Source organism: Scomber scombrus, chromosome 11 (assembly GCF_963691925.1).
Source record: "Scomber scombrus chromosome 11, fScoSco1.1, whole genome shotgun sequence".
In the NCBI taxonomy this organism is placed as follows: Eukaryota; Metazoa; Chordata; class Actinopteri; order Scombriformes; family Scombridae; genus Scomber; species Scomber scombrus.
This window is the reverse complement of record NC_084980.1, coordinates 26,988,811-27,001,676: the sequence shown is the minus strand read 5'-3', so window position 1 is coordinate 27,001,676 and position 12,866 is coordinate 26,988,811. Positions and strand designations below refer to the sequence as shown.

General features: G+C 36.3%; 1 protein-coding gene across 1 annotated transcript; it reads left to right on the top strand.

The window, feature by feature from the left end:
* The first annotated feature begins 546 nt into the window (after positions 1–546).
* rab31 (RAB31, member RAS oncogene family) lies at positions 547–9,122 on the top strand. Its single transcript, XM_062429809.1, has 7 exons — positions 547–706; positions 2,465–2,544; positions 3,540–3,621; positions 4,837–4,908; positions 5,389–5,495; positions 5,941–6,050; positions 6,944–9,122. Exons 1-7 carry the CDS (start codon positions 671–673, stop codon positions 7,039–7,041), a joined length of 585 nt encoding a protein of 194 aa, XP_062285793.1. The 5' UTR covers positions 547–670; the 3' UTR covers positions 7,042–9,122.
* Positions 9,123–12,866: the final 3,744 nt, after the last annotated feature.

Sequence of the window (12,866 nt, the reverse complement as noted above, 5' to 3'; positions counted from 1 at the left end):
TATTCCACATTTACTGCTTCCTCCTATTTTCCATTACACATTCCCTGAGTACTTTCCCCTCTTGCAACCTAATGAGTCTGACAATTAAACCTTTTCATTCTTTTTAAAGAAACTTACTTGTTTCTAATTTGTGTTCTTTGACTCAGTATCAAGGTTTTACTTCAAAGAGATAATAAAAACACTATTCTTTTGAGCGGATGTCCGATTTGGAAAGTATCCCGTCAAGTTAGAAAAGAAGCAGCCAGGAAGAGACCGGATGTAAGCAACTTTGTTTTCAAAATTAAGGCATCGTTATTTTCACGATTGACGTTTGTAATAGGAAAGTGTTTATTGGGAGTTTTTATTTGTAAATCGAGGCATAATTAACGATTAAGCTATTAAGACTTTTATATTTCTTTGTCATATGAACTATATTAGGTGTTATAAACCACAATATGGATTATTCCGTTTAATTTTAGTGTTATTTTGAAAGGCGTGACCGGATGTGGCGATTTCTCATTAGCACCGCTTAATGCCACTTTACATAGATGGTGAGTCTGTCTCAGGGGCTGGGTTTCTCTTTTATCCAAGAAGACGAAAAAAAATCTTTGAGTTTCAAGCATGACGAGACAAAGACACTGAGTGAACACTGACAAATAATGATTTAAAAAAAACACTCTCAGAACTTGCCATGGCCATAAGGGAGCTCAAAGTTTGCCTTTTAGGGGTAAGTGGCAGATGTTTTTTTGTTGTTCCATTTTGGGAGAAATTCCTTCAGTCTGCTGCGGACTGTAACTAACCGACAACAGTTAGACGTTAACAACACTGTAAACAGACGTTATCGAACATTAATCCAACTGTCACGATAACTGTCAACTGTCGGTTTGTGTAATTTCTTGAAAACTGACTTTACTTTATCGTGTTGTTGCTGTTTAAAAAAACAACTAGGAAATGTTAGTAAGTTGTGTTGATAGCTAGCAAAAACCCTGACGGGGCCGGTGGGCGCAGCAGTGGTTTTACAGTCGTTTTTTGTCGTTTTAATTTTAACCTACGTCTGTTTTTCCTTCTCAAAAACCGACTAACTGTAACCAACGGCCAGTTTCAGTTATATTTTTCTAACGGCTCTGACAGTTTATCATCCATTACGTCATGGCTACAAGCAAGCCGTTAAATTTCCTGCTGCGTAAGCAAAACACACCAGATCCTCTTTATAATGGGTGACAGCAACAGTCAGCTGTGTTTTAACTCTTAAACTTTCATTTATTGATGAACTAAAGATGAAACAGGAGTTTTGGAAAGTTGTGTTACAGCTACCAGGCCTGTGCATACCGCCGCAGGCCACCTTTTAATGGTCATAACCAAGGCTGGGAATGTTACTATTGTAATGGAAATAGATTACTGGCTTGGCCTATTTAAAATGTAATAAGTGATGAAACTATTTCAATTACTTAATCAAAGTAATGTAACTTATTATATTTGATTAATTTTCTAATGAATGTTTTCTACTGTGTGCCCATTAAGCACCAAAATCTAAGTTCAGGTGTTTTTCATGGATACTGACATAATTTATAAGAGACATAATTTGTATTGTGACACCATTTAAGCCCATGTGTGCTCCAAATAAGCACACATCATGATTTATTTACAAAAAATTTGTACAGATTACAGTTTCATTAACTTTGTAATTAAGTTATGTTATGACATTACATGTAACTAGTTACTCCCCAACACTGGTCATAACTATCCAATGTCTTCACTACTCTATTGTTAATCCTGTGCTAGTTTATAAGGCAGATTGTAGTTATAATTTAATCTTTTGAAGCCAGGATAAGAGTTATGTCATTATGCCTGGATCAACAAAAAGACATGCAATATACATATGACATGGGGTCAAAACAGCTCTCAAAGCCCTGAGATTTCCTGTTACTCATTGGGTGGTTGGGTTTTTGTTTTCTTTTGTTGATACTTTGCTGGTCAGACAGGGATGATCAGGGATGTTTTAACTCTAAACTTTCATTTATCGATGAAGTTAAGTTGCATTACAGCTACCAGGCCTGTGCATATCGCTGTAAGCCACCTTTTAATGGTCATAACTATCCAGTGTTTTCACTAGTCTATTGTTAATCATGTGTTAGTTTATATATGTATTTTAGTCTTCATTTAATCTTGTGAAGCCAGGATAAGAGTCATGCAATATACATGACATGGGGTCAAAAAAAGCACTCAAAGGCTTCAGATTTCATGTTACTTGTTGGGTGGTTGGATTTTTGTTTTGTTTTGTTGAGAGTTTGAACAAATAAGGGATGCTGGCAATAAATACAGAGCAACATGCAGAGTTGCTGGACTAAAAGGAACATATCTGATGGGGCCGGCTTTGTGACCAGACAGTTGCATAATCGATAAGGGGGTTCAATAGTGACTACTAATTGACTGACTCTGTGTACATTACTTGAGCTGGGATTTATGTGTGACCCTCTTTTTACAGGACACTGGCGTTGGGAAATCCAGTATAGTTTGCCGGTTCGTTCAGGATCATTTTGACCACAACATAAGTCCCACGATAGGGTAAGAGCACTTCAACACTAGTCACAACAAGACATCAGTGTAAGCACAAGAAATAATCACAGAGAGAGGTGGTCTTAAGTTTTATTCAGGGTTCCCACAGTCATGGAAAGTCATGAAATTAAGTAAAATCATTCAAAGAATTGGAGTGGAAATGATTTAATTTTGTTGTCAGTAATGAAAAGTTTGTAAATGGTCATTAAAATTGTGTTATAGGTCCTTGATATTTGTTTATGCGTTTATGAAGCCCAAAATCAATATTACCACTGAGTATTTGAATTCCACTGAAGCAATTTGATTTACAGAGAAGAAAGAAGATGAAAAAGATGAAAAGAAGAAGAATGCATGATCTCATCTGTTTAAAAAAAAAAAAAAAAAAAAGCCCATATCAGACTCATTTAGCCCAAAGTAACTAACCACTCAGCTGACATTTAAACCTCAGTACTGTGATGTGGTATCAGCAGGAAGGAAATCTTTTTTTCTTTCTTTCTTTTGTTTTACTTTATTTTAACAACAGTAACCATAACAATGGAAGCATGCCTATACTTTTTCATAAAATCTTACAAGTAAAACACAAAATAGACTCTAGTATCAGGCCTGTTGGCAGCAGATTTATAAAAACATAACGTTTTAAATGAATATACTACACATCAGGCGAGTACCAAGCTTAAACACTCAAAGAGAATGACTTATGCTGAATGAAAACCTCCAAATTGCAACATTAGTCTGAGCTGGAGTTTGAAAAAAATGATTTTGGTTTTATAATAATGCCAAAAATGTTTGAGCCCACCATCAGCGCTGACATTTTTTATTGTGTTGTCTCTTTGAGGTTCAATTGGTTGTTTAAACACATCTGGGTTCAGTGTCATATGCTCTTTATATTCAGTGTTATTTGTTTCCTGCTGACTGGTAATGATTTATTTCCTGTTTTTTTGTGTTTTTTTTTATAAAGAATGTGCTTAGAAACACTGTTGTGAAATGCATGTTACCATCCACAGAGCATCATTCCTGACTAAGACAGTTCCATGTGGAAGTGAACTACACAAATTCCTGATCTGGGATACAGCAGGACAGGAGAGGGTGAGTATGTCCATAACATAAATTCTTCAGCTCGTTACTATTAGATTTAATTTTGCACACATGACTATGAATCACGTTTTTTTTTTTTTTTATGTTAATTTTCCATTACAATTTGCATCAGGAAGCTAGCAGTGACACAATCACTTCACTGTCAGGAGTCCTCATGACATCAAGTTATTATTAGGCGTGAAATGGGATGATTCACATAGGGTTCAAAGGTCACGAGACTGCAGAATCAACATTATGATTCGTTTGATGGACGAGTGGGGGATGGTGTGTGTATCGCTGAAGCTACGCAGACGAACTTACTGAAGGGAAAAAACTAGTCCGAGTATTTTCCTGCTTGTGTAAATGATACCTTGAAACATTGTCTTTATTTGACATTCTAATATTACATTCATACACCTTACTATCTGGAGACTTTTTGACTGTGTGTGACCAATCTAACACAGTGAAAAATCTGATTATAGCATTACTAAGAATGTTTTTTGGGGGTGGGTATTTGAGGAAAGGTATGTCTCTGCAGCAGCTGATTAACTAAGATGTTGTTATGTCTGCCTACAAATTAAAAATACCCTGTGGCATTTTTTTTACCTCTAGTAATGCCGTAATGTTTTGATGAGTGATTTGTTTGTACTGCATGTATTACCACAAGCCCGGAGGCGAGATGACAAAACAAAATTCCACTGACTGCATTGAGACGTAATGTGCCACAAAGACAGCAATGTGCCAGTTAAAGAGAAGAAGAAGAAGAAGACTGTAAAGTGATATCAGCATTAAACATTAAAGATTTTTAAACTGACTTAAGAAGAGGGGAATTGTATTCAACATGTTAGATTAAGGACGTACACAGTGAATGTTAGTGAGAAATTTTGAATGTAGTTTACAATGAAAACTCCTCAAGGTACTTGTGAACAGGATTTGGTAAAATATTCGCAATGAGAGCAAAGTTTGAGACATTTGAGCTACCTACATAGTGAGTTAAGAGGAATTGAAAGGATGTAACTTTTTCCACCACTCATCACATAAGAATGTTTAGACATCATCTTTCCACAGTACAGAATGCTGTATCATTCCTCTATGGGTTAACACCACATTTTTTATTTAGTGAGTCAGTAATTATAATGGCTACCGACTGTTATAGAAATCAGATTTTTAAAGCACCTTGGGTAACAGTGCTGAGCTAACAACTATGTGTGTGTTGTGTTTTTTTAGTTTCACTCATTAGCTCCTATGTACTACCGAGGATCGGCTGCTGCTGTCATCGTCTATGATATTACTAAACTGGTAAGAGTAACGGCACACTTCTTATTTCAAAACCAACTTAAACCTAAGTGATGTTGTGGATGACATGTCCAGATGTCCAGCCCAGCAGACAAAACCATCTTAACACACTACTGTTAGGGTGCTCTTGAACAATGCCCTTCATCCCATCTGTACCAGTGGAGCTGCTGTTTGCTCAGCAACTCTCTGGTTGATTTAATGTGTTAAAATGTGGCAGCAGGTTTCCCCACTAAGAGCCTGATGTAAAAATCCAATTACTTTTCCATCACTCTTGGATGCTGTGCTTCCATGACCTACAAATGTCATTCCTTTTCTAGTCTGTAAATGGAAAAACCACCATCTAATTCAATAAATATGTGACATATGTAGTAGAAAATGTTTGGCATATTGTTGTAAAGTGACCACAATGTTGGAATTTCCTGATTAAAGATGATGCTTAAACTTGCTGCTTCTAAAACTGACTTGTGTGCTCTTTTTGACCAGGACTCTTTCCAGACACTGAAGAAATGGGTGAAGGAGCTGAAGGAGCACGGTCCAGAGGACATTGTTGTAGCCATAGCAGGGAACAAAAATGATTTAGGAGACATCAGGTGGGCTAATTTTGTTCTTCTGTAGCTTTAAAAACCTGCTTCACGTGTTTGGCTCAGCAGAAATGGTATTTAATTGAGCTTTCAATAGATTTCTTATTAATCTTCTATGTATTTTATTACATAACCTAATCCTAGATACTAAAAAGCATTAAATAAATTAATAACAATCTAGCAAATACTGAGTGCCATGAAACAAATTGCTAACTGCTGGGCACTAGTAGGCTTATTTCTAGTAGTGACAAGCATGTCTTAATAGCCATCTGTTCAATAAATGCCTTAACTCATCCTCCTCTCCTCCATGGACTATCATTTCCAGCCCTCCTCCAGAACAAACTAGTTAGAGATGGAATGGATGAAAATCTTTGAAGGGAAATTTTATTTGCCACGGGACCCTTGTAAACTTGTGAGCCTAATCCACGCTTTACATTTGTGTCCTCTCTTACAGGGAAGTGCCTATGAAGGAAGCTAAGGAGTTTGCTGAATCAATCGCAGCTATTTTCATCGAGACTAGTGCCAGAAATGCTGTCAATGTTGAGGAGCTCTTTCAGAAAATCAGTAGGTGTCATGCCTTCACGTGTCCGTATCATGTGTGTCAGTATGTACTACTGATGGCATGGTAGCAGCAAAGAGACAAAATAGTGCGACTATTTTAAAGCTCGTCAAGAAGTAAATAAATCACTGAAGAAAAAGGCTTGCATACTCGCAGAAAAGCCATAGAAGTGTTTTAAATAACTAAATGTGACTCATACTATAAAAAGGGTAAATCAGTGTAGTATCACACCTCCATGAAGTTGAGAGACTCAGAAGAGGCAATTTCAAAAATAGCAGCATTTTTCCCTCCCTCCTAAATGCCCATTTACCCTTTTTAATGTAGTTTGGAACACAGGCTATCTGTTCAGTGTTTCCCATTAATTATATAGACTGTGGGGGCCCACCATAGTCTAATTTGTACCACCACAGTTTCATAGTGAGCCAAACATATCTGTACTAAAGCACAACATTGTTTAGAGTACAAATGTTTTATGTTTTATAGATATAACCTCTTAATTCTGCTCTCAGAGTGCACCAGAATGATGCATTTGACTTAAAAATGTGCCCCCGGACCCCCCTAGAGGGTCGGACTGAGGTCCAACCACCATAGTCTCTCAAAATTCTGATGTTAATAAGATTACTTTCTGTCATAAAGTGCCAATATATTTGTTTTAAATGTTTAAAATGACATTATTCATTAAAGATCAAGAAATATATCTTTCATCTATATAACCTTTGAAGTGTGTATCAAGCAAAGAAGTAGTCCTAGCATTATGTTACGTAGCCAACATATATATCATGTATTGCTTTGTGGCGACAACACACTGCCAAATAGAGCATTGCAATATGAACCATATATAACACTTCACATTAATGTGCTATGACAACACTGTAAATGACCCTGTGCTGTATTTTAGGTAAACAGATTCCACCCCTGGAGAATCCTGAAGTGGACAGCAACGAGTCCTTTAAACTCACCCGGCAGCCTACTCCGTCCGCCAGGAGATGCTGCTAGTACCAACGACGTTGCTGATGATGAGTTTGCTTCCTTCAGCACCCAGGGACCCCACCCGCACAGCACATAGTCCACAATGCACACAGTGTCTTACTCTAGGAAAAGACCAGACACAGTGGACAGACAGAGGTCAGCTTGCATGTGTGGTCAACTGCAACTTGAGACAGAAAACATCCGAAAGTATTAACAGTATTAGTTTTAAATTGGTCAATGTGCCAATTTCATCAAGCACATTTTGTTAATTTAATTTGTAGCAGTTTTAACTCTGATGGTGTCAGAAAGCAGAAAGCCTCCAGTTTGTCCCCCTCAGGTGGTGTTTTGCTGAATTACACGAACGACTCCTGTCTATGTGGTATGGTACATAGCTCATTACAACGTATTGAATAACAGTTTTATCCCATTATCCCGAGTCACTTTCAAATAAGCACACATTAATAACAAGTCATCTAGGTGATCTAGCTAATGTGCTTTATAAATCTGAGTTTTAGTTGCTGATGCAAATGCATTTTCAACTTGAGAGCCAACTGCTCTGTAGGTTTTCATTGCACTGCGGCTCTTAAATGGCACACATTAAATGGACTTTATCAGTAGTAGGAGTAGTTTGTTTCTCTGGTTTTTGTTTTTTGTTTTATCATGGCTATTTTTTCCCTCTCACGGAGCTTTTGCGTTCATGTATGTATCACTCCTGTATAGAATTTCATTAGAATTTTTGAAAAGGGTTTTAAAAGGTTGTTAAGATCGAACCTCAGACGAGCATTCAGTCCTACGGCTCAGATGCAGCAGCTTTACATTCCTCTTCGTCATGTGTTTTCACACACATCTGCTGTACAAGGGTTTAACTGTAATGCTGTAGAATGAATCGCTTAGGGGCCTAAATCGTAATTACAGTATGACACCCCCGCCCCCCCCTGCTGAAACACTGTGACCAATACAAGAATTGTTTACATAGTAATTTGTTAAAGATGTTTTCTACATGCTGAAATATTTTGTCTGAAATTTCACTACAGGGAATGACTGTATACGAGTGCCAAACATGTATTTTTACCTTCAAAACAAGTAACATTTATACCATTGTGAGGAGAGAAAAAAAGCATGCATGTATTTTTACTCTAATTTTACATGTTGAAATGATGTCCAAGTTCCAAATAGGTTGTGTTTTATACACTAACCAAACTCTAAAGTAGCATACGGTAATATATCCTTAAAGTGGGGAAAGGGTAACAATGTAGATTAGCCCAGTGGTAAAATTTGAATTATATAAGTTTGTGTAGTGTTTGCTGCTGTTTGGTAGTAATGCCCTTGGATTTGACCACTTGAGATTTTTTTAAACAGCACTTTTTCAAGTTTGTTTTGCAGGAGTTGAAACACTTACTGTACTCCATAACAGTAGTATTTGATAAAAGATTGAAATTGACATTATAGATAGAACATGGTCACCTATTTAACAGTATATCTGATTTTACATTTGGCTTGAAGAAAATGTTTACATTTGTACTCTTTTGTCAGTTAAAAATGTACAACTTACCCCTTTGATAGACTAATTGAGTTAAAGTTTATGTTTTTTAATTCAGCCAAATCATATGACTACAATCTTCCACTAAACTGAAACTGAAAGGTGAAATTGAATTAAGAGCTGCTTGGTGAGTCTGAGGCACCATTATATTATAATAACCAACAATTTAGGATTGACAAAAAAAAACCTTCACGAAGCTCATTGTCAGTACGCTTGACAGTTTGGCGTGATATTACTTCCATACAACAGAGAATGAGTTTATTCGAGTATTGCGTTTCCATTGCGATGGAGATTTTCGACAAGTGTTATGTTCACTGCCACAAAAGTGCCTTTTTAATGTTTTTCTAAACAGATGTGTATGACATGGCTAAAAGTGCATACTGCTAGAATAATGCATGAATTGTCTAAATCAGTGCAGACTTATTTTTTGCATAACATTCAGTTTCAAAACTGCCAGGTATCTGCAACCCTCCCTATACTGTATGCCTAAGTCATGCTTTTGTGTATCCTGTGTACAACAAATTAACTTTTGTATATTAATCAGTGTAATAAAGTAGTAATTATTCTATTTTTCTGTTTTTGTGTGTTTCTTTTGAAGCAGAGTAGAGGTTTCTGGCACAATTTCACCGACCCACAAGGTGCATGGAGTACGGAAAAAAGTTTATAAAAAGGCAAAGCTCTTTATTAATAGACCAGAAATGGTCTATTAATAAAGGAGTTCTATACTACGAGTGTTGCTGGAGCTTTGACTTTTTCTGTGCTCCATTTACCATCTGAAATACACCAGAACACTCTGCAGCTTCTCTTACTTTATGTTTTAAGGTTTGTTTACAGACACCAGAGAGACGAGTAAGAGAGGAGGAGGAGGTCGACCAACCAAAGGTCAGGACTTGGATTAACCTCCTGACGTCATGGAGACATGGTATGCATCTCCACCGAGCCACCCTGACATCTCAGAAACCTTAAACTAGTGAAAAATAACAGATTTGTTTGCACAGTATAGGTGCCCTCGTTGGAACTCTTATGTAAAAAAAAAAAACTCCTAACTTTGGAAAATGGTATTACTCTTCCACAACCACTTTTCTTTGATTCTAAAAATAAGAAACATTTAACAAAGTTAGTCTTGTGTCATTTATTGTACCTATATAGTTAAAGTGACCGTTTATAAAGCTGTAAACAGCACAAATTACATGCAGAGTGGAGCATTCCTCAGAATCCTATTCAGTACGCTGCCCTGGATTACTCTTTGAGCAGCTTACAGAGGAGAGGCCTACACTTCTTCATGAAGATGGATAAACCACAGCCACAGTTGTCAATGGTCTGTAAGAGAGTAAAGTGAGATATTAATAGTTCAAACTGAGCAAAACACAATGTTACTGTATGACACGTCGGGATTCCTCTCCAATAACTACAACAATTTCCTTCTTATTTTTGTTCCTTACAGTTTTTTATTTTATTTTAAGAGGTCAGGACTCAACATTATCAGCATCACAAGTTGTTGTTTCTCCAGAGGAAAGTTGGGGATTTTCTCCTTCATTACAGTCAACAGGTTTTTTTTAAAGCAATGACTGATATTGAATTTTGGGACCGATACCGTCATCAGGGAGTAAAAAATTACAGATATCGATATATCGGCCAATAATCTTATACAGAATAAATACATAAACATTTTTTGGAGTGATCCCTCAAATGTGATTATCAAACATTGACAATCTTTATTCTATGAAATGGCATCAGTGCACTCTAACAGTAAAATTGACAGGGGATTAGATTTGTAAAACCAACCTCAGCTGTTTCAAGATGATGAGAAACGGCTTGACGTTTGACTGTGCTCCTAATGTTCCTAAATTCAATGATACTCTCACATCTTTCCAATGGTTTAACCACCTGGTCCCAGACCAACCACTCAGTAATTACATCCATAGAGTGTCTTTGTAATCGGGCCCTGAAAATCTTGGACAAAAAGCAATGAAGGTACAATTAAAATGTGTAAGTAAATATAAAATTTTAAGTTTTGAAATGTTATTGATCTTCATTATGTAAATCTTGTGTTTAAATGGACTTCCTCCTTTGTGGAAATACAACAAGAGACTACAGAGCTGCATTAGAGTGGAAATATGTAAAATCTGATGCTGCGAAACATCTTTTGCTCAGAAGACTTTTTCTGTGAAAGGAGTAAAAATCTGGATCTTGCTACATGAACACTTGAAATTTACTGCACAATTCACCACTTTTGAGAGACTCACCAATACAATACAATATTGCAAATTTCCCCATTGTGGGACTAATAAAGGAATATGTTATCTTATCTTATTGCCCATATAACTTGATTTATTTTATCTATTAGTGCATATTGGACAACATATCTGTGATAGGCCAATATCGGCTAATAACATTGGCTGACCGATATATCAGTCGGGCTCTAGTTTTGCAGGTGGCCTCTATAGCACCCATTAGAGGAACTGTATCTTGCTCTTTAGCATACAGACCATACAGTCTATGATACAGACATGGCAACCTGTTTGATTGTTCACAATTAAACAAATATGAACGTGATTCTGCAGCTTAAGCCGGTTAAGAATAGCAAAGGGAACACAGAAGGCCTTTTTACAGCTGTAATGTCAGTCCTTGAATTAAACAAATTAAAAAATGTTCTTACATAAACATTTCATTTCTTCTACTACTGAAAAACAGAAATCCTATTCAGCGACTTCATTATATTGTTTGTCATTCAAAACACATAAAATACCAAGTGGTATGTCATTGGGTTGATACTTTGTTTGGAGGAAGTTTTTTGACACGTCCGTAAGTCTGCTGCTCTTATAAGACAGAAGTTTGGGTCAGTGTGAGAGAGTGAGATAAGATTAGGAAAGAATTGTCCTCAATTTAACACATGACCGACAAAGTATATAATGACATACTGTATGCGCTTATGGCACTGTAAATCACTTTTAGTATAGAAAACACACTATGCCTTTTAAGCATTTACACCTGACATTTTTTTTTTACCTCCATAAAAGTTTTGGTTCATCTTAAGTATGAAATAGTCTGACCAATAAATTGGCATGCAGATAGATCGTAACAGACATATTAATATCAATATTGGCATATATGGCAGCCACTGTGTGATAAGTTATCACTGTCCATAAATACAAGAAATGAAACAGTTTTGCCATTACATAGTGTGTCCACCAGAGGGCTCATACAAGTTTATTTTTTAACTATAAAATGTCCTTAAATATCTTAAATTAAAAAATATCTAATTACCAAATTTAAGGGACCCTTTAAAATTCTCACTCATGTATTCATTTATGTGAAAAGTGAATGTTGGCTAACATATTGTAATCTAACTTTTCGAAACTTTCACATTTTGAGATCAGTGACACCATCACATACAAGATAGTTGAGAGAGATTGGGTTTTACTTGAAAGTTGAAAAAAAGTCAAACTTACATTGAAGAGGAATACATTTGTAAGATTCTGGATGTATTTTCTCACCTGCAATGACAACCTAACTACAATTACAGACTGGGAAAGTTTCTGCGTTTGTGTCTGTCTGAATGGCATCATTAAATGCCTATCATGTTATTTATACTATGTTGAGTTACATTATGTTGTGCTTGGTGTAGCCTGTAACAGTTTTGGTCATCTTGATTAGCTGGGGAGCAGAGGAGGGATTACACTGGAATTATTTCATATATTGATTCTGCGATTTATAAACTGGAAAAGTTGAAAAAATACTGTTTGCATTCATTTAATAATACTAATAATGTTGATAATGATAATAATTATATCCTACATAAAATGTAAGTATACCAGGAGTGATACAAATACAATTATAGGAAATAAATTACATATTTTGAATCGTTATGTAATAATTGTAATGACTTGTTTTCTGGACTTACTTTAAAAGGGAAACTAAGCCTAATTTAGGATGGTTAACAAGTGTTGACAACATGTGTTTTTTAGAGTAGGAGGTAATTGAAAGTAAAAGGAGAAAACCAGGGTCACATGCTGTCAAGGTATTGTGACTGTTTCTGGTGTACAAAACAGCCTCAGTTTTTAAATGTTGCTATTTAAATCTCACAATACCTACAGACTAAGAAACTTTTATTTAACTGGGTAAGGGTCAAATAGGGATTGGAGTCTTTTTTTTTCTTTTTTCTTTTCTTAAGTATTTCAGTGAACACGCAGTATAACTACATTACTGTGACTATAATCACATCAGTCGCTGAGCTACGAGTGCGCGCAACAGGGCCGTGCACTCGCGCGTTCAAGTATTTGTACCCACATGCTCGTGCCCGTAGCTCAGT

Coding starts and splice junctions, on each gene's coding strand:
- rab31 (XM_062429809.1), top strand. CDS start 671: ATGGCCATAAGGGAGCTCAAAGTTTGCCTTTTAGGG. Junction 2,545..3,539: donor AACATAAGTCCCACGATAGG/GTAAGAGCACTT, acceptor TACCATCCACAG/AGCATCATTCCTGACTAAGA. Junction 6,051..6,943: donor GGAGCTCTTTCAGAAAATCA/GTAGGTGTCATG, acceptor GCTGTATTTTAG/GTAAACAGATTCCACCCCTG.